Below are 22,990 nucleotides of genomic sequence, written 5' to 3' on the forward strand. Positions count from 1 at the left end.
GTCTTGACAAAAACATCTGTGGCGTGGATTAGAAATGCATTGATCTTTATTAAGATACTGGATATGTGATTGGTTAAGGAGGCAAAAATATTTTTTTCTCTTCTGTGGATAATTTCTTTTTCCTAAAATCTTTTATTTCGAGTTTATTCTAAATGAATTATGAATATTTGAATATATAGATTTTGTTTTATTACAAATGCGAGAAAATTAATATATTAATTAAAAAATAGTATGAACATCTCATGCAATTGCTTAATAATTCACTTGCGTGAAAAACTTAAGTAATAACGAGAAGATAAAAAAAAATTGGAGATGACTATGAGGACATCATAGATAGAGAAATGCCTACGCAAATCAGTATGATTATTCAAACAAGCAGATTAAACAACTCGGTTTTATCCTTGGTGCAAAGCTGAACTAGGCTGATCATTTGAACAGGTAAATAACCAACGCAAATGGTTTTTTTCTAGATATGTAGAAGAACATAGGACAGTCTTAAGAACCTCACTTAGTACGGACATGGTGCATCGACTGATTACAGTAATCGTATAGCCATTGTTCACATTTTGAAGTGTAGTTTGGTGGACTAAAAAATCTTTGGTCGTACGTAGGATGAAATAAGATTGCCTTCTCAGAGTTGTAGCCTTTATTGCCACTCAGACTGTGAGAATCACTGTTACTGATGTACTATGGGTTCTTCTGGATAGTCTACCAATTAATCTGGTTAATTCATGATGTAAGTAAAAGGTGTGCTGACGTATTGCCTAGTTATTGTGATTACATTGCCTGATAAATATGCCATCCACCCAATATGACTGATTGTCAGAGCTGTGTATCATATCTTGATTGAAGTAATGAGAATGACTTACCAACTTACGGGCTTTGGACTGTGGCACAGTGGGAAAAATTCGAGCCATAGAAGTATAAGATGAACCTGCTGAATCTGTAACCCTGGAAGGGCAGGTAAAAAGCTAGAGATACGTTGAGCAGCAAGTATGCCAGTTATGGACTTTAATAAACCGATTTCCTTTGGCCACTAAGTAACGAATTCTAAGTGACAATCATTTCAATTTAGCTGTGAACAGATATTTATAGTACGAAGAGTTAGAGTAGCGGACATATCACAATATCCATTAACAGTTAAGTCGGACCTTGGGCTTTGAAACTTCAAAATTTCAATCGGAAATTGTCAAATATAAAATAGTTTTATAAAACGGTGTCTAGTGGGGAAGAGGATGAAACGATGTCTTATCTTCCCTGTCACTACCCAGCTCTTGCCATGATAAGATGGATTCACTTGAGTCAGCCTTTTTTTTTTTAACGGCCTCTCCAACCTAAAGGCCTATTACGTCAACGCACTCCTGTTGTTCTTAAACAGCTCCAAATGGTTCATGGAGTAGTGGTTGGGCCAACCCTTTTTCGATATCACAGCGGACCTTATGGTATACGTGTGTCTCATCCCAGGACCGCCACTTAATCCAACCTAACCTAGAACACTGTCAATAACTGCACAAAACGGAAATTATAGAACTACATATAAATCATAAGTTTAGTTTAAAGTTAATAACTGCGTCCAAGCACCATTTGCAAATTAAAGCACTAGGTGTCAGCCAGTTTAATCTTTTAATTGCGAATAGTTTTAACTATAAAGAAAGAAATTATTTTCCCAATAAAAAAAAACAACAATCCAATACGTAATTGTAGATCAGTGTAAACAATAAACTCAAAACTACAATAAATTGTTGCGCAGAAGACCAAAATTTGAACATTGACAAAAGAAAGACAGCATAATGTATATTATTGGTGTATACAGCTATGGTAGATACTGTACAGTGTACTGTATAGCATACAGAATACAGATACAGCATATATAGTGTATATGTATGTTGTATATAGTATACACATAATTATGTGATGGACTACTAGAACGCCATTTTAAACTACTTATGACAAACAAGTAGGGTATGTTATTATTGTGAAGTGATGTTTTTGTTTGTTTTATAATAATTAAGACAAGCATGAAGCATTTAGTATTAATAAAAGTTAACATTTAACAGTCAAAATTTGTGTGAAATTACATTGGGGTTGATCATATCAAATCCATAGTATGAATACGTGTTGTAAGATGTTTATTAAAGTGATTTATACTATCTTTTTATGACTCTTTGTGTGTGAATGCAGTTTTCAATCTACAAAATATTATTCTACATTGCATTTTGACATTGTTGTTTAATATCAAATTGGCTCAAATTTACACATTTTAAAGAGATCAATTCGACAATGACTTCAAGGAGCATACCAGCTGACAAGGTACATTTTAGTTTGTTATATTCAATCTTTAACCGCACCCTTCTCAAAGTGTAAACTGACATACGGCGACCTAGTTTTTTATTTAGTCTACATTTTCTAACTAAATGTCATTCCAACAAATTTATTTTAAGGCAATAATTTTTTTGTACTATTTTTATTTGTAATATTTATATTATATAGTGTATTGTTTTAAATAGAGATACATGCATGCAAGGTTTTCTTATACATAACATTGCAGTAAAAGTTTTTTGTTCAGTTCAGAGAGAAACTCCCCGCTTTTGAAAAGTTAATTATTATGAATGGTTTTATGAAAGGTACAAGATTATACCGTTATTTTTAAGAAGTATTCGTGTCATTTCACTACCGTAATAATTAAATTGTTCATGATATTCAATTATATTTGTTATAATAAAAGGATTAGATTCATATTTTATATGTAAATATCAAAATTTCACATACATGGTCTAATTTCAAAATCTCTTGTTTAACTGTATTACAAACTTTTTTTTTTTATTTCTACAAAGGATAAAATTTTCGTCATTCAAGACAAACGAACGATAATATTATTTGCTTTTGAAATTGATAATTATTGAGAAATATCTATAAAATAAGAATAGTACAAATATTTTGAAATATATACTTTTTTAATCGATCTTACATAATTTTATTTTTTTGAAACTTTTAAAATTTTAAATCATTAAATTTGTATGCGGTAGTTTGATTGGTTAGCAATGGCCTAATTTTAAGGATTTTTCTTGTATTTAGGTCAATGTTATTTTGAATGCAGTTTCGAAGTATATAATATTTTAAACGATATAGAAATTTTGGGTTATACAATTTCGAGTATAAATAATAAATTGTATTGAATTTTCAATATAATATGTAAACATATAAATACTTATATATATATATATATATATATATATATATATATATATATATATATATATATATATATATATATATATATATATATATATATATATATATATATATATATATATATATATATATATATATATATATATATATATATATATATATATATATATATATAGGTTGAGCCAAATAAATAGGACAGATTATGGTTTTTAACGTGGTTGATTAGTTTTATTTTGTAAACCACAAAGAAATTTTAATGTTGACATTCTTTTATTTAAATTTTATTTAATCATGCATAAAACAAAACAATTGGTGTTTTTGTTTGGTCTTATCGCTTCTTTTTTTTGTTCAGTTACTTTCTTTTGAAATATATATTAAACTTTTCCTGTTATGTTTTTACCGCGATTATCTGTCTCATAATAATTCTACGAACAGATTCAAATAAATTACAACTAACCCAAATATCTGTTTACCTAGAAATTTAAAACAATTATTTTAATTTTTCGAAACACAACCTAAAGTATTAAAATAATCTTAGAGATTTCAATTATAGGAAGATAATCTTATAAAAAATAAGAATACAGCGAAAAACTTAAATCAGGATTATAATATGCTCTGCCCTGAATCAGATATGAAATGTTATAATTTACGACAAATTCACAAAATACTTCTCAAAACTAAAATTAAAATAATTAGGTTACTCTGTTATTATCTTGCCAGGTAATCGACAAATTTCAGAAAGTTTCTCTCAAGATTATCTTGAAAACGTCAATATTCAGGGTTAATCTCATTTTAATCGATAATGGGAATAATCTTTTAGAGAAACTGAAAATATGGGAAAAATTTCCGAAAAAAAAAAAATGTTGGGCTCAAAGTAAGATATCTCATAGACACTTTAAATTGGCTCTTGACCTTTAGGGATATTTAAAAGGCACTTAGGGTTGATTAGATTAACATTGAGAAGAACACTTGAAATTAGAAAGTTTTTCCTTATAAAAAGAATATATTCTCAAGTGGGTTTAAATATAGAATTTTACATACAATTTTGGCCTTATCTATTCAATGACTTTGGAGTTCGAGGTCAAATTCTAGATGTCCCATTTTTAGTTGTCCTACAAAATTTTACTCATTGTAGGTTTTAACTATCCATTACTATATATTAGTTTTTACTGCCCTTTAGTAGCAGGTAAAATTTTTAATAATATCCGGGTTACTAAAATTTTATAGTTTTAGTATTTTGAGTTGATTACATTTTGAAACTTTAAACTCCATACTCACCTACTTTAAATTGGAATATATTATGATTTAAATTCTAAAACAATGATAGTTTTTTTTTAAATTCTTTTAAAAAACTAATAATATAGTGGAAAGCCGTGAGATTTATAGCTCGGAATCCAAGAACAGACAATGAATTTTAATAAAAACTGCGACTGCATTGTTTAAAGCTTACTTTAATTATTCCACTCCTTCTCGGGGGTTGTTGGCTAACAGCAGGGCCTAATCACATGGTAGATGACAATAAAATAATAACATTTTTTTAATATTTATATCCGGAAAAATGTTCTTTAGATAAAAAGTGTTGAAATTTTATAAGAAAAAAAATATTGTGAACATTGCCAAAAGAATTAAATTGGTCACAAAATGTTCAGGATGCATTGCATAACTTTATTGTATTTGTAATAAAATCAATGGCGCTAGACACTTTTTCTCTTTTCGCTTTTTTAGTTGTCTCGGATACAGAACCCTAAACTCGCACTTGAAACATAACTAAGTACACACTCTCATTTAAATTACCTTTCAAACGAAAATTCAAAGCCGGTTTTTCATTTTGGAGCTACGATGCCACAGGCAGACAGGCACACACACACACATAGCGGTCAAACTTTTAACATCTCTCTTTTTGATTGGGTAGCCAAAAATGTATATCAAATTCTCTCGGCCTTTTTTGGAATCGGTTTTTAATAAGTTAAATATTTAACCATATTCGATTTATCAAAAACTTTCAGTTTTGTATTGACATGAATGATTTAAGAAAATAATTTTTAAATAGTTTAACTCGAAGAAGCCTAAATGCAAATTATCGGAATAGACTATAAATCGGGAATGGGCAAACGTGGCTTAGAGAAGTCCCTCAGACTTCTGTATCTAAAATACGAGTAAGAACGTGACTATCTCATTACAATAAGAGAAACTGAGATAGGTAGAAGAGTCGTATACCCGTCTCGCTTCCTCCTCTATGAGCAATGTGGACTTGGATAAAGAGACACACAATAAAGTTATAACAATGGTGACTTCGACTTAAAATAACTCGCCCATGCTTGCTACAAATGTTTTTTGGAGGGATTTTAACAATTGTTTTTAAGATTTATTCTCTTCTGCTGTTTTGAATTTGATTTTATGTATTCAAGCAATATTTGCTAGGGTTGTCTGTACACCCGCATTTTGAAAGTTACTCAGCTAAACAGGTGTGTGAACACAGAACCCAAATCTCCCCTAGTAAGTTAAAATATGTATTATTTGTTTATCTAAAAGCTTTTTATTTATAAAACCTAGGTATTTATATTTATTGCAATAAATGCATAGATTAACACATTTCTTTGTTATACCTATACAATAGATATTTTTAAAATTGTCAGTTTTGTAATGAAATAGTCTTCTACCTGGCCACATAACCCCTGGAATTTTAGATTTAAGAGTTATTTATCAAATATTTGCGAATATTATTTAAATTATTTCCGAAAATTACCCACCTCGTAGCTCCCTTTCAAATTATACCAAATCCTTTGGATTTAAAAAACTAATATTTTGTACTATTATTAAGAAAAAAAATTTTGGTATTAATAAGTTTTTGGTATGAGAGTTTTACTGTTAGAGGATGAATGCTTTTTCTAACACTACTGTCACAAATATATTGTAGCTAACCGAAAAAACCTTCTGACTCAGGAAGCGATTCCGAGCCAGTAGTTTTTTATGGGAGTCGGTGGAAAATGTTTGTCCGAGTGTACTCTACAATATCATATTCATGCGAACTTGTGCATTTTCGATTTACGCCCATAAAGTGAGACAGAAGTGTACTCTACTACTAACAATTAAAAAACAATTTTTTACCTAACCTCACCACTTTCGTGATATAAGCATTTAAAAAAATGCGGATTTTTGCCGAAAACTCGTTATAGACGAAAATAAAGATTATTTTGTGACTCCGGTCAAAAATTTGAAATCCAATATAAATTATACTAGCTGATACCCGCTTCTCTGGTTTTAAAAATAAAGAATATCCACCTTCCATAACACTCGAAATAGGGGTAGAGATTGTTTTACACAAGTAAAATATATGTACAGTTTTCAATTTAAAAAAAAATGTAAAACCGTCAAATTCATTGAGTTTATCAGAAAAGATTGCTATGAAATCTTTAATTTATGGTTCCAAATGATGCTCATAGTAGGCGAAGTAAAATGTTTGATGCATAAGCTATATTACTGTAGAGTTTCATTCAAATACATTCAGTAGTTTTTGCGTGAAAGCGTAACAAACAAACAAACATCCTTACTTTCATATTTACAATAAATACAGATAGGGATTTTGAGTGATTTTAAGCATTTGTTGACTCTTGAAAATTTTCACCAAACCTCACCGATTTCGATATATAAAAGTTTGAAAGAAAATAGTACAGGTTTTTGCCGAAAAATTGTTATTAAAGAAAGTAATGATTATTTTGTGGTCTAATTAACCTCGCCGTTTTCGATATTTAAGCGTTTGTATAAACGCTTGCCAATTTACTAATCCAAACAATCGTTGAATCGTTATGTTAATCCCAACATTTGTGTCTAAAACATAGCCTAGTTGCAGGCTATCCAAATAATCTGTTACTTGTTAAATAATTAAAAAATTTTTGCTGATTTAGTATAAAAATTAATTTTACAAGTACATATATGTAAGAGTGCCACTTTGTCCTACACTATCAAACAATAATTGATGCAGTTGTACTTTCATTGAAAATTTCAATGCTGACACATAACAATAATAATAAATCCAATTAATTCTTAATCATTGATTCATCCATGTATTAAGAATTAAGATTATGAATCAGCTGCTGTAGTCGATGAGAAGCAATGATGTTTCACACTCGGATGTATGAATTAAGAGTTTGTTAAAGATCCTTTCTCTTTAATTGATCAACCCACGGATAGGAGACTTTTTTTCCTCAATTGTTATTTATAAATACAAAAAAAAAAAAAATTAACACTTGTTTCAACTTGTTTTAAAAGGAATTTAATTTTGATTATTGTTGTATATAGTAGGGGAAGGTGGACACATTGGGTTAAAAAAAATTATTTTGGGGGGTTTAAAAAATAATAATATTCAATCTGTTTAAAAACTCAAAATAGTATTGCGCTGCGAATTTCATTTTTTACCTTTCACATAAATTTAGCACAAAAACCAAAATTGTTTTGTTTATTGAAACAAGTCTCGAATACTTTTCAACTTTGAATGTCGGCATTTTCCTATGTCAAGTATTATAAAAAATTTGTATGAAGTGTTAAAAAAATACGAGCATTCTCAGCAAGTGAAACTATCTATTTTTAAGTAATTTCAAAAACTAATATTTTCAGCTGAACTGAACAATAAACTCATCGAAAGAAAATAATACATTACTGGAAAATCTGGATGTTATAGTTAATTCAAATTATATACTAGAAAAGTCGGGAAATGTCAGAAAATTTTATTATTTTCGCAGCAAAATTCTAAAAGAATTTTTATAATTTTTTTTCTATTCGAAATATTTAACAAGCAAAATTTAAAAAAAACACGACAAATTTTTCGGGTGCGGAACCCAAGCTCGTACTTGTAACATATCTAAGAACACTCTCTATTAAATTACCATTTCCTTAAACACTTCTCCAAACTGATCCGATTTTGAAGAACATTAGTTTTATCCTATTTTTAGTTTTTTCGGGTACGAAACCCTAAACTCGCACTTGAAACATTACCTTTCAAAACAAAACAAAAGAAATCAAAATCGGTTCATCTATTGAGGCACTACAATACCACAAACAGACAGATAGACACACGCATATAGCGGTCAAACTTATAACCCCCTTTTTTTGTTCCGGGGGTTAAAAAATGACTCGTGTGATCGTTATATCTTTAGTCATATTTGTAAAATTTTCTTTCCACTTTCTCAAAGTAATTTAAAAGTAATAATTTGGTCAGAGAGACTTCGAATTTTAAGTGGAAAACATAATGGCTACCATAATAATTATTTGCACAGCAAAGTTCTAATGAATTTTAATTATTTCAAAAAATCGAACTAATTATTAGTTTCAAAATTTTCTTGGATAGAGATACGAATGTTGCGATTGTTTCATCATGCCCTACGTTCCCCTATACACATTTGACCGGCCGCCCTCGCATGCATTAATTAGGGTGTCTGGTATTTTTTTTAAAGACCCGTCCCATATAAATAAATAGTGGTTGGTATAAATCATTATTTAATCTTACAACATGAACGTCCGATGAATATTTTTAGTGTTAATTAATATTCAGGTTTATCATCCATGCAAAGTTTTGGTTGAGTAATTAATAACACTGTCAAAAAGTTTTGTCATCAAATCTTATATATTTAACATGAATAGTTAGTAGCAGGCGTTATTACTGTTATTTATTTCATTTTCGAGAGTGTCTTTATTTTATCTATTTTAGTCTGCAGGACAGCATCCTTTCTTTTAAATGATCAATACATACTTGAAACTTCATGAGTGGCATTGCTTTCGGCGAGTCTACGAAACTTTTTTTCTACTTTTTTCGAAAGTGCTGCGCCAAAGTGAACTATGTAGGTATGTATTACCGGTAGACAAAAGCTGCAGTATTTTTGCATGTGTATGGAACCGTCTTAAATATGATGTTATCATGCTCATTTGAAAACGCAGCAAATTTCGAAAAAAATCGTAAAGATAAAGTTTGGTATACTCGGCAAAAGGAAACCACTCACAAAGTTTCAAGTATGTATTAATCATTTAACAAAAGGGTGCTGTCCTACGGACTATTTCATCTTGTATACAAAGTTTGACATAGTTTTATTTAGAATGTTATGTCAAAGTATACGGTTGATCCACTAAAAATTAAAGACCCCAAATTCTCTATTCAAAATTGGTAAAAATTGACGAAAGAAAAATGGGAGCAATTAAGAGTTTCCATTTAATCAGATTTGATCGGGAGTCTCCATAAATCTTTTTTTTCTCCCGACACCCAATATCATTATATTAGTACAAGAGACGGTATAAGGTCGACGTTCTTTTAAATTTTATAACTTTCAGTTGTTAATAGAATTACACTGCAATTTTCATTTAGAATTAGTGAGTGATTTTCATTGATTTAAAAATCTGCCAAATTTCTTAATTGGCTCACGTTTTGAATTGTTATACGTTTATTTGATTTAATATTTTTTTAGCTACGAATACGATATTTAATTTGATTAGAAGTTACCTTATTGCACAGTTACCTTATTGTAAATAAATTCAAGTATTTGTAGCTTAATTATTCGATTTTCGTAAAACGATTCCAAGCGGAAATTTAATTTTCCGCATATAGGCCACTTTATTCCTCCCTTATTTTGTAAATAATGCTGTTGATCATTTTGTTGGTGAAAATTCATTAAGTTTACATAGCTCCTGTTGGGAGCTATGTAAACTGTAAGCTTTATTTGTGATATGAGAATCGATAAAATTGTCGAGCACTTGTGATAGATATCGATATAAAAAACATTAATTTAAAGGTAACTGTTTCCATAAATGGGGGCTTCTCTGTAGCATTGATGTGGGTAATATAAAATTTTAGTCACAAAATTTAATTAATTTTGTATTTAAAATTTCAGTGATAAATTTTCGAGGTCAATTTTGTCTTTGTAACAAAATATGAAACCAAAAAGCGTTTCAAAACATTATTTTCTCTTATCAATAATACAAAATATAAAAATTGATATTTGGTTTTATAGCGATTACAAATTTTCACAAATATAGTTTGAATAGCGTAAAATCTGGTTATTTGACGAATAAAAAAAGTTAAAAAACTTGGATGTTATTATTTATGGAATTTCGATTTCAAAAAAAAATGAAAATGATCCAAAAAATTTGAAATTTTATTTATCAATTAATAATCATTCTCTTATTCGTCTTTAGTCAAAAATTCATAGCGCTTCTCTGAACAGTTTAGGAAATTTAACTATCAAAGTCAGTGTTTTAGGATTTTCTTACACTTTCATGCATATACAGTGAAAGTATTTGTAATAAATTTTTTCTTTGTTATTATTCAATTTCTCTTTCGTCAACATTAAATTTCTTCATTAACCTCATTAACCCGTTCATCATTAATTGGCACAGTAAGTATGACTATAATAATCAAATAAGTTCATTTTACATATTTAGATGAATAAAGTTTGTCTAAAGTTTTCAAATAATAATATATAACTGTCGGGTTGGACAGGCGCGATATGATGTTGTCTGACGCATGTATTTCTGTCGTTTATAATAAACAAAGGATTAATGTAAATTAATTATTATTATATAGGGTGTCCTTTTTTAAGTTGACATATGCTCGAAACTCGAAAAATAAGTTTTATCGATAATAATGTTTTAGGCAAAAAATGTTGGGTCTACAGACGCACATCTTCCACAAACATTAACTTGATCTAGGTTTTCAGACTCAATGAAAAGCTCTTGATAACTGGTGAACACTAAGTTAGATACTTAGTTGTTATTGATTAAAAAAGTTATATTTTTTATTTGAAATATTTTTCCGCAAACCGTACAGTTTAGGCGAAAACAGACCGAAAAGTTTTCCCCAAAAATTGTTTTTTTCGTATGTTTTCTGAGAAATCTAGGCATTCTTCGAAGAAAATTTTCCAATAAAAGTGGTTTGTTTTTTCTATAAAGAGCATTTTTGTTTAAATAGAATGCGCAAAATGCTATGATTTTTAGTTTCTTATAAAGTCTGGTCTAATAGGGTATTTTTGCTTTCAACTACTGTCTAAACTATTCGGCTTAAACGAAAATGTTTCATACAAAAAATTTTGCGCTTTTAAAAAGAACAACTTTATAATTTAAAGTGTTCGTTTAATGCTTCCCAGTTATCAATTAGAGGGAGGTTTTCATTGAACTGAAAAACTTTGATTGAATTTATTACCCGCAAAAGATGTATGCCTTTGAAAGTAGCTTTTTTCGTTTGAAGCATTTTCCTCGATTAAACTTATTTTTTTCGAGATTCTCGCAAATTTCAAATTAAAAAAGCTCCCTGTATACTCATAAAAAAAAATTTTTTTTTTTAATTTTTTAAGTTTCAAACAGCTGTTTTTCCGCGAAAAATCATCGAATTTGGAACCTCAATAGCTTATTTGAAAACTTGCACTTTTTAGTTTTGGAATCTATTGCTCAAAAATTGGTATCACTCCCTACTGCGCTTTGTACTAGGGGGTTGAAAGAACGAGAAATGTTGTACCCCAAATTTTGTATGAAGTTTAAAAGCAAACCAAAATTTGAAAAACTATTACCATACTACTTAAACTATACCAAAAAAACCCAAACTTTGAAGGGATTGGAGTACAGATTTTTTTTGTTTTCAATAATTTATTAAGGTTTTAACTTTAATTTAAATAGTTTTTTTTTTTTTTTAATTTCTACCGGCTCGTTTTGGAGAATTCTATGAAAAAACTCATCAATCTACCGTTTCCCATAAAACCAATGTTAAATATGCCTACTTTTGAAGTCATTTATTTATTTAATCGGGCAACTCTCTTTAAAAATTTGTTTATACCTAATACAACTTCATATAAAAAAAATCTATCCTTTTATCCAAAATTGCCCTTGCGCTGCTACATCCTTAATTTTCAAAATCTGCGTCACTTCTTCTATTTTGATAAGGCATAAAATATAATACTGATCGTGTACATAACATACTGACAGGATAGGATATAGAGTATAAATTGAAATTTTTGATGTATTATCCTTTGAACATCTCATCCTACAGTACCAGTACCTACATAGACAGCAGCATGGGCAGGCTACACACTATTAACATTGAATTGAAATTTGACCTTGATAATATTTTAGTTTATTTTTATGTATCGATTTTCTAAATTACAATTAACGCATTCGCCGTGTCATTTTAATTTTTTATAGCTAAGATTTAACAAGTTTTTCCTATTAATATGGAATTCAAATTTGACCTTGGCAGTTTTTTTTTATATATTTATGTATTTAATATAATTGTTAATAATATGTGTAACCTCGACATAAATGTTTTCAAATATTGGAATAGTTAAAAGCAATCTTCTACTCAATGATCAAAATACTTCCGTAGGTAACTATGTTATCACAAGGTGCTAATTTTTATATTATCAAATCCTCTAAAGCAGTACAGGATGGCTCCAATATTTATACGTAAAATTCTATGTTTTCGAAATATTACTTCAAAAAATACTTTGTGGGGAAACACTAGAAAAAAACAAAGTTGCATTTTATGACTAGAATAATAATAAACCTATTATTGTCCCAATAATCTCACTCTGCTCTGGTTTGCGCAGTTCTATAAAGCCTTAACCAACTGCCGTTTTAAAAGGCGATCAGATCGTCGACCGTCCAAATTGTACAGCGTTTATCCCATTTATTCGCGATTTGTCTAAAAAAGTGTCCTGCCCAACGACACTTTAAAGCTCGAACACTCATCGCAACGTTTTTATTATTTTTGTTTTTTGTCTTATGTCCACGCAACAAACACTGTGTTTTAGCTGAATTTTAAAAATGTTTCTTTCAATTTTACGTTGACATACTTTTAACTTATGACTTTGACGTGTGGTATGTGGAATATGTATTTTCTGTTCTGTAAATCAGAACCGGGATGATACAAGAATTGAACACTTTAGTTTTTAATTCAAGTGGAAGATCGCCTTTCATGATATCTTTTAGTGACCAGTACGACCTCCAGGCATAAGTGATTCTTTGTTCAACCTCGAGCTCTGAACTATTATCAAACGCTATAATTTGACCTAGAATGACTAGAATAGCATTCATTAAAATTACTTCAGCCTACAGAGAATTTTTTTCTGCATTAAATTACAGGAATTTTTTTTCTTAGGTTCAGTATCAAGTACTGAATGTAAATGAACAAAATTCTTACTAAAACAGGCGGTAGAAGTGACTTCATTTTAAGGAAAAATGTTTTGGGTTATATCTCCGTAACCGTGCACTTGAAAATGAGAGTGTTCATAATAAAACATACAATCGTTAAACTGGCATGTTTAAGGCGTAGGTCTGAGGAAACGGCTTTGAAATTTATAGGCCAGTATGAGCATTATTTTACTAACATTTATTAAACAATTGTGTAAAAAGTAGCCGGTTTTTGATAAATTTTCATACCCTCGTTTTTCCGACATGTTGCGGGGGGAGGTCACATCAAACGGCCCAATATTTTTGTAGGCCACTATCATTGTCTCTTATTATATTCATTTAGCTTGTATTCAGGAAAAAAAGTAAATGGTTTTTCATAATTTTTTCAATAGGTCGGTTTATTGACATGTTTTCCGTTTTCCACATTGAAAACGCCTCAATTTCCAAAGTTGTAAACGTTGTAGGTTACACTGAAATGAAGCCACTTACGAAGTTTCGTAATAGTGTTATTCACGAAACCATACCCCCCTCTGCACTGTAGACTAATTATCACAGATAATAAATGAGAACTATAGGATTTTTCGAAATAAATTTCGAACTTTGTCCCAATTTCCTAGATCAATTTGTGTAGTATATAAATACGTATCTCGACCACCACATAGTCATCATCAGTATAAATCAGCTATAAATAGCGTTATAAAGTTATTCGTTGCCAATTTGGTGACATCTGCACACAACTATTTTGGTGTGTCTATAATTTATACTTTCCAACTATCTAACAAATTGTGATGTCAGCTCCCACAACATCGATTGTGTGATTTGTGTTTGGCCAATGAGCGTGGATCATGTGATCCTTTTTTGACCACAAATGATTGTGTTTGTCTTAATAAATAATAATTGAAAAACTATCAAAATGAAAATTGTTTATCTTGTTTGAAAAATAATTAGGGGGCTCCTACTTCTTTGTCGCTCTAGGACCTCCACATCTTTAAATCCGACCCTGACGATGGTCGTATTTGCGTCTTCCATTATTGTAACACTTTTTTATTCACAAGTATTGCAGCTTATTTTGCTTCCTGTCAAAATGAAACGTGTTTACCTTGATATTTTGAGACAAAATCGTACCCACAGTCATATTCGTACCACATTCATTTTATTAGATTGAAACTCGTTCTTGAAACATAGCTAAGAACACTTTCCATTAAATTACCTTTCAAACGAAAAAAAATCGGTTCTTCCGTTTAGGCGCTATGATGCCACAGACAGACAGACACACACACACACATGGCGGTCAAACTTAAACCCTTTAGGGGTAATGTTTAACCTTGTGCTGAAAGTCCCGAATTTTGTCAAGACAGGCAAATGTTTTTTGGATTAGATGTCGAATTTACTGTCAGTAAACACTTAAAAAAGATAAATTTTCAGAAATAATTCCTATTTTAATTTTTATAGTTAATTTTATTTTATATTAAAATATTTTTTTTATTTCCAGATAAATCTAAGACTGATCCTAGTTAGTGGCAAAACCAAAGAGTTTTTATTTAGTCCAAGCGATTCAGCTGGGGACATCGCACAACATGTTTTTGAATCATGGCCCGAAGGTAAGAATATTAAATTTAAGTTTAATAATTCGATTTAAACATTGATATTTCTCTTTTTTTTAAGATTGGGCCGAGGAAGCGGTTGCTAAAGCAGAAATATTACGTTTAATTTATCAAGGTCGATTTCTCCATAGTAATGTGACGTTAGGAGCTTTAGGCTTGCCACATGGAAAAACTACAGTTATGCACTTAGTGCCACGTGAAAATCTTCCTGAACCGAATTCGCAAGGTATGGAGATTTATTAATAAATTTAAAAATTGCATTTTAGTTTATTGATTTAAAAATGATAAAAATTAGGGGCCCCGATTTAAAATTTAGTTTTATATGATTTCAGTAAAGATGTTTATGTAGCTAAAATACTCTATTTAACAACTTCAGGTAATGAAAGTCCTATGTCACCTTCATAATGAATAATATTTGCCTTTTCTATACAAAAAAGGATGTATTTCAAATAAATTGAATAAAAGTTGTATTACTAATATACTTAACTGTTACTAATTTCAAAAAGATGAAAAAAGATATATCACCATTGTGTTCATTTTTTCGTCAAATAATTCCTTTTTTAATTTAGTGCCTAAAATATAAGGTATTTCAAAAAAAAGGTATGTTCTTTTTACTCTATTATAAAATTTATTTAAAAAAAAAAAAACTCACTTTACTTGGATCGTCTTTGTTTACCAGACAATATTACGATTCTGTGAAATTTGTTCTTAAGAAAAGATAAGAATATAAAACTTTTAAACCATTACGGTATTCATCTTCTTTTTAAGTTTTGCTTTACTTTCTTATTATGTGTTTTTGCTTTACGAAAAACCATAATATACAGGGTGGGTCATTTTAATCTATAATGGCTAATAGCTCGTTTTGTAGTTAACCGATCAAAAAATAACTTAAACAAAAGTTGCAGGGTTCGATGGGGGGACATCATGTTCTGTCATCAGATTTGACCTAGTTCTTCGGGTTTCATTAATAGCTAATTTAGATCCTAAACAGTATGAGATAGAATAACATTTTAAGTTAGAGAGTTTAAACCTTTCAGGAAATGTATTTTTTAGATAAAATTAAATAGCACAGGATAAAATGAAGCACTCCAAAACTAATGGAAGAGCCCATAAATTGTTTTTAATTCGAATATTTTTCGAAATAGACAATACATTTCCAGTGCTCCTCCGTAACTCGATAAACATAGCATAAGAGCTTATTCTTTGAACAATTTTAAATAAAAAGTGTCTTATATACATTTTTTGTCTTATATACCCAATAGATAAGGAGACAACAAAGCCATGTTAATACACACGCAATCCTTTATCTTTTTTTAGTATATATGCAAGTTGATAAAAATATGTAGGTACTCTTCTTTCAAGAGTCCTTGCAATTGCTATTTCTTATTGAGGCATTTTATTAGGCAACTGGTAAGTTCTAATTTTTCACCAAAAGACAAATAAATTTTTCATTTATCTCAAACAGTTAGTTAATTCAATCAATTATTTTAACAAAGCTTTATATTCTTCCATTTTAAGATAGACTTTTAATTTCAAATTGTAAGTATTTTTCTGTGCTATACAGGATGCTCGTGACTCGATGAACATAGCTTAAGAACGTATTCTTTGGATAATTTTAAGTCGAAAGTGCCTTATATATACTTTTATCCAAAATCCAGTAGTTATTTGCACTATTAAATTTAACAAATAAAGTTAAGTAAAGTTAATGTTTTATTAATTACAAGTGAAAACAAACAATTGACTGAGTTAATTGTTGAAATACCATGCATAGACAGTGTTAATTATTCTATCACATTACACATACAATATTGCTCTTCTAGTAATTGAAGACGACATACTTATAAGTTTAATACGTTTATTTTATTTTTTTAATCTATTAAATTTAAATTTGAAAAATATTTTATAAAACGGTTCGGAAACAGTATGTAACGGTAACGGAATATAATAGGAATCGCTCTTTTGGCTACCTAATTTTTTTATTACATCTAACAATTTCCATCCTCATTCCAGAAGATATTCCAAAAATGAGTAAAATTTTTGTTACAAACTTTATTTAGAATGTACAGTTAAAAGCATACTAATCAACCAATTATAATTTTGTTTCAGATCAACGACAAAAAAGTAAAGGTGGTAGCAGCACTTGCTGTTCCGCTTCTTGTTGCATATTGTAATTTTAATTCCGCATTGTGCTGGCACTATGGAGGAAAGCAAGTATTTATATATTGTTGTCCCACTTAAAAAGAAGTTCTGGATTCCTTCCAATAACTAATGCTAATCAGAAATATATAGAGAATTATTTTTTAGCATCATTTTAAACATAAAATAAAAATAAAAAAGAAACAAAAGATATTTTATAAGTGAACGGAATAATGGATACGCAGCAGCTAACATATAAACGCCTATCAAATATTGTTGACTTGTGTAATAATGTGAACGAAACAAGAGACAAAACATTATTTAAAGTGATTTTTAATGCGCTCTTGTTGAATTATAATAACAGTATAAAAAATATAAACATTCAGAGAACAGTTAATAAAACTTACCGTTTTCTTACAAGTTGCTAATTTGGATCTTATTGTAAATGGATTTCCGTAATGTTGTGATATGATTTTAGAAATAAATAGTGCTAATTGTAAGATATATATAAAAAAAATAAATAAATAAAATAAAATAAAAAAATACATATTATGCAAACAACAAAACAAAATATAAGTATAATTAAGCGTATTAGACGAGAATTCATTATTATGTTAACATTGAGCAGGACTTCGTATCAACAAAAACAAAAATGTATATATATTTTTATTTTCTTAATTTTTAACAGTTTTGTTTCTTTATTTAACGTTCTTTATACAATCACAATCAGTTCCACTGTTCCAGTGATATCCAAGGGTGATATTCAAAAATTTTTAATAAAAGAGTACGCTAAAAATGTCGAGACATTTCAGATATCGATCTAAAGATTCAACTAATATTAATTTCTGTGTTTAAACTAGTCTTTTTTATTTCAAAGATTCAAAACACAGAATTATTTTAAAACGTAAATTAAGCAATTAATAAAATCAAACGATTCACAAACATAAAACTATGACACCACATATTTATAAGTTTAATTCGTTCATAAGTATTGTTAGTAGCCACTAAGATTACAAGTTCATAGAAAATCTGTGTCGCTTAAAGATCATTTTCATTTTGTAACAGAGTCGATTATAGTAAACTATTTAAGGTAATACAACATGAGTTTAGCTTTTATTTTCAAATTTTCATAATGCTCAAAGAAACGCAAAAGCTTTGTTCGTCTAGGCAGTGTGCCAAAGTCTTTATTTCATTTTCTATGAAAATATTATACAAATTTTTAAGGATAATCTAAATAATAAAAAATTTGTCGTAATATTTACTCTTAATAGGTTGAGCCGGTGTTGAGCTCGTAAGGTAACGAAAAATTAATTGAATCAACAGTCGAGTGTTAGAGTCCTTGGTATCTCATCCCTGCACCAGTAAATATGTACGGCGTTGCTGGATTCTAAATCTGCATAAGTATTTCGAAGCGAATAACATAAATGCCATACAGAAATAAACACGCAGGGCTTCGGAAATTGACGGAAGATTAAGTTTTTTTTTTTAACTTCCGGTATGGAAGTTATCGGATTTATTTCTGTACGGCATTTATGTAATTCGCTTCGAATACTTATACAGAGTTAATATCCAGCAACACCATACATATTTGCTGGTGCGGGGGTGAGATATCAAATGGTGTGATATCCATATTCTCACCTGTATCGCGTAAAACTGACGCCGTGATGCTTAAACTTTTACATATAAGAGCATCTTTTACAACATGCTTTCCTAATGGGCCATTTCACCAGAAAAATTTCAGCATAGACTTGTGGTATATGCTGACACGTGGTTATTATAAGATTTTCATGGAAAGTGGCATTTTTTTAAGGACTTTGAATCAATTTTTAGAAGTTGTTTTCCTTTAAAGCGAAATAAAGTTTTACTTTAAAAAAAAAAAAAGGTTTAAGTGTTATCTAAGGGTATTTACTACGATCGGCTCTCATCCATTTATATTTAGAATGTTTTAACGATCATACCAGTGCTGCGTACCTGTTGAATATCACCTCTTGATGAAATCTATGGTCATTTAGAAACATCGAATGCAAATTTTAGAACTGTCCGATAAAGGAACAAAAACGTTTATTATGTATATTGCGCATATGTTTCAATTAACTAAGTATCAGCATATTTTTTCAATTCCTATATTTTATTAACTTATTTTGTGTTCTTAGTGTTAGCTTTACATTGAAATCAATATTTATTGTAAGAAACAAAGTATGATAAAAGCTTTGTAACTTTATTTCTGTTGAAAAGATAATAATTGTTTGAAATAAGGAAACAAAGCTTTTTCCACATTTAAAAATATTTATTAGTGAATAAAATTAAAAAAAATTTATTCTATTTGTTATTTCGTGTTGTATGGAGCCAATGACTATCAATTTTTATTGTCTTTAAGTTTTTAAATTATCGAAACAAAGACTATTATAACTACGGCAAGAATGGAAATTATATTATTATATTCAGAGATGACGCTAAAATTTTTAATATAGAAAAGTATTCGATTTTTAGTTTAAAATGGTTCCTATTTCATTTGATAGGCTAAATGGCAAAGGTTTTTTTTAAGAAATTTCTTTCGCAGAAAGAATAAAAAAATTAATTTAACGCGTTGTCTCTCGGGGATTAAGTTATTTTATATTTAAAAATTAATCTGTTTCTACGAAGCATTGTTCGCATACCAACATACTACATTATTATTGTACTTGCTTCGGTAGTATATATATGTCTTTATTGGAGGCACGGATAAATTTTTTTAGAATTATGTCGAGAGGCAACGTGTTAGACATTCATACAACATTTGTTGAACATGATCTGATCAACCCCAATTTCAATTAATTAGTAAAATTCTTTGAACATACATGTTTAACTCTAAACAAATTGAATCAGGCTTTGTTGGGTTCGCTTTTTTATATTTCAGTTTATACTAGTTGATTGACAAGTTTTAAAAAACTTCCAAAAGGATTTAACTTCCCGTTACAATTCATATTTAGTTAATTGTAAAAATGAAGACCTAAAACGGGCTGATAATTAGCTGGCGTGAATAGAATACCTTTGATAATCAGGAAGACTGTCAGTTTTCAGTTTAGTTGCAAATGTGAACAAATATAAGAGCACTAAATACTGATATATTTATGTGTGAAAACTTATTCGATCAATTGATGTTCAATTAAAATACTAGAACTAGATGGAACCATAGTAGAATTACGACTCTCAAATCATCTAAAATATAGGCACTGTGCCCTGTGTTGTCAACTCAGTGGTTTTACCGCCAAAATTAGTCGTTTTACTCTTTCTTTAGTAGGCAAAACATTTAGTAGTATTTCTCGAAAAATATTCTAGTAACACTGTTGGTTGTCTAGTGGTTTTTTAGTGGTTTTCTATCGTCTTTTTAGTAAGCTTGAGAATTTAAATTTGGCAAAACTGACTGCGATTACTAGGTACGACGTTGCCAAAGAGATGTCATTTTTAAACATATTTTTGGAAAGGGAGGTGGAAAAATGTAGCTCTTTATTTCAATCAAACTCCGATGGCAGTGTCTCAAAATCGACATTTATTTCCATTTTTGACGTAACTGTAATATTCTTTGAATACAAACTTTTACTCTGAAATAAATTTTTTAAGTGAATCTCATTTAACCCTATAGTTAGAACGATTAAAATTATGATAAATTAGATGTTGTATTCGGGGAACAAATATTTTTAAATTTTTCGAAGGTAGATTTAAAATTGTGTTTATTAATTCATACTTTAAATCTTTTTGTAAACTTTCAATTGGCTTCCATTAGCATTTTCTATTTACAACAAAAGCTACAGTTAAACTTTTTAAAGTACTGACAAATAAAAATGAAAATATGCCATATTTGATAGCTTATTTAAAAGTAATTTTTAAAATATACACTGATAGATAAATAAAATAATAGGCAGTGGAAACGAAAATTATAATTGATCAATTGTTTATAAAATAGTCCAAGAGTTGATGAATTAATGCCGATTTACTTAAGTGTAGTATGGAACACTACAAATTTTAATAATACTAAGACTTTCCGTTCCCCAATCAGTACGGAAGTACCATTTTACAAATTTTAAGATTCAAAATTATGTTATCAACCTTTAAACTAGAACAGTTGTTTCACCTACCAATTGTTTCACTTCGTTTTGGTCCCTTTTTTTTCTTTCAGTGTATATATCAATAATAAACCGTTAAAAGTATTTCTGTAGCTTAAGTGTGTGCCTTATTTACGATACCGAGCGTTTGTTACTGTTTTATGTACATACTGTTCGTAAATGACGTCAACGTGCGAAAGTAAGGCACTCAATTTAAAATTATATTTTTTTAAAGTGAATTTAATAAATTACAATTTTAAATCCGACATTACAGACCTTTTATCTGTGCAATTGAGAAATCAAAATACTCATGCCAAAAATCGATGCTTAGCTAACACTTATTCTACCTTTATTCAGTTACGAAAATTTGATTCAGCAGCAATAAATTATATACATAGAAATTTAAAAAAAAAAAAAGCGATTGTATTATTTTCTTTTAGTTCGTATAATTTGTTCATGTTCGATTTACGTGAATAAAACAAAAAAAATTCAGCCTTTTAATTGCAAAAAAATTCGAATATATTTTTTATTGTGATTATAAATTTTTTTATTAGCGTTTATTAATTTTTATTTTATTTTGACAGCAAACAAAATAGAAGCAATGTGAAAATTTAATGGGAGTAAAAAAAGTAAACTTTTAATTTTGGTGCTAAAATATTTAATGAAAAGTATGTTGGATGAAGTAGTTTTTCTTTAGCAAAACGTTAATTCAATCTCTAAATTTTCAAGAAAACACTTCAGTATTTTTTAACAAACGTTTAATTAAATGTAAAATTAAATTTTTATTTTACAAAATTTACTTTTCAATATTCTTTGCTTTCCTTTTGTTACAAGGTTTGTTTTTTACTGCTGCACTCAACTAACTAACCACTGGATCTAGCTACAGTAAAATGAGTAAAATCATTCGTGAAAAACAATCAAATGATAATTATTTTCTTTAAAAAAATTGTACAAGGTTTTCGTTTTCGGAATTTTTATTGTTTAAAAACGATTGGATTATATGCGATTCAAAGTTGATTTTTCTCATTTTTAATTATTGTTTCAAGTAAGAACAGTTCTATTTAAGGGACCGTAAGGTAGATAAATAAAGTGCACACAAAATTTTACATAGTGTAAAATTTCTTCGTCTTTTTAATCAATATAACGAATTCGATTAACTGTTTAATTTTAAAAATTTTATTGTAATAAAGAACATGTTTCGATAACAATGCATGCAAAAAGTTCAGCAATAACGAACAAATCTATAGTTTTAAGCGAAATATAATAATTTACAAACATAATTTTACTATTTTCTAATTTTAAAAACTTCTGGCGTGTAAAGTGTGCGCTATCGTAATTTTTACTTCAAAAAGTTAAATCAATTATAGATCTATCTATGATCTTTTTTAATACTTTCACCTAGAGTATATGTAAATAGTGTAGATAAGATATATGTAGATAAAATTCGCATTAAAGTGCATAGAGTGCAATTTCTTTGTGTGAGGTGTATAGCAAACAGAACACGTATTTATACGAATAATAGTACACTATTTTTGTAAAAACGTTTATTTAGAAATTACATTCTGTCCACTATTAGTATCAAACCCTACACTATCTACAATTTAGTTCATGAGGAAGTATTTGATTTGGCAATGCTTTTTTAAAGATTAATTTATAATTTGAAATAAAATTTAGAACAAAATGTAAAAAGTCGTATGAAAATTGTCGACTATTAACATGTTCATTATCTTGTCCCCCTAAAATAACTAACCGTAATTGTAACTTCACCGTGACATCACCACTGTTGAACATCTTAATATAATTGATGAAAGCTAT

The 22,990-nt window shown here is 29.0% G+C and overlaps 1 protein-coding gene across 1 annotated transcript; it reads left to right on the forward strand.

Moving 5' to 3' along the window:
* Positions 1–1,902: 1,902 nt before the first annotated feature.
* Positions 1,903–17,568, forward strand: LOC123298305 (ubiquitin-like protein 3). Its single transcript, XM_044880272.1, has 4 exons — positions 1,903–2,310; positions 14,846–14,954; positions 15,019–15,183; positions 17,064–17,568. The coding sequence occupies exons 1-4, from the start codon at positions 2,281–2,283 to the stop codon at positions 17,126–17,128; spliced, it is 369 nt and encodes a 122-aa protein (XP_044736207.1). The 5' UTR covers positions 1,903–2,280; the 3' UTR covers positions 17,129–17,568.
* The last annotated feature ends 5,422 nt before the right edge of the window (positions 17,569–22,990 follow it).

This window comes from Chrysoperla carnea, chromosome 4 (genome assembly GCF_905475395.1).
Source record: "Chrysoperla carnea chromosome 4, inChrCarn1.1, whole genome shotgun sequence".
NCBI classification, from domain to species: Eukaryota; Metazoa; Arthropoda; class Insecta; order Neuroptera; family Chrysopidae; genus Chrysoperla; species Chrysoperla carnea.

Coding starts and splice junctions, on each gene's coding strand:
- LOC123298305 (XM_044880272.1), top strand. CDS start 2,281: ATGACTTCAAGGAGCATACCAGCTGACAAG. Junction 14,955..15,018: donor TTTTGAATCATGGCCCGAAG/GTAAGAATATTA, acceptor CTTTTTTTTAAG/ATTGGGCCGAGGAAGCGGTT. Junction 15,184..17,063: donor TCCTGAACCGAATTCGCAAG/GTATGGAGATTT, acceptor ATTTTGTTTCAG/ATCAACGACAAAAAAGTAAA.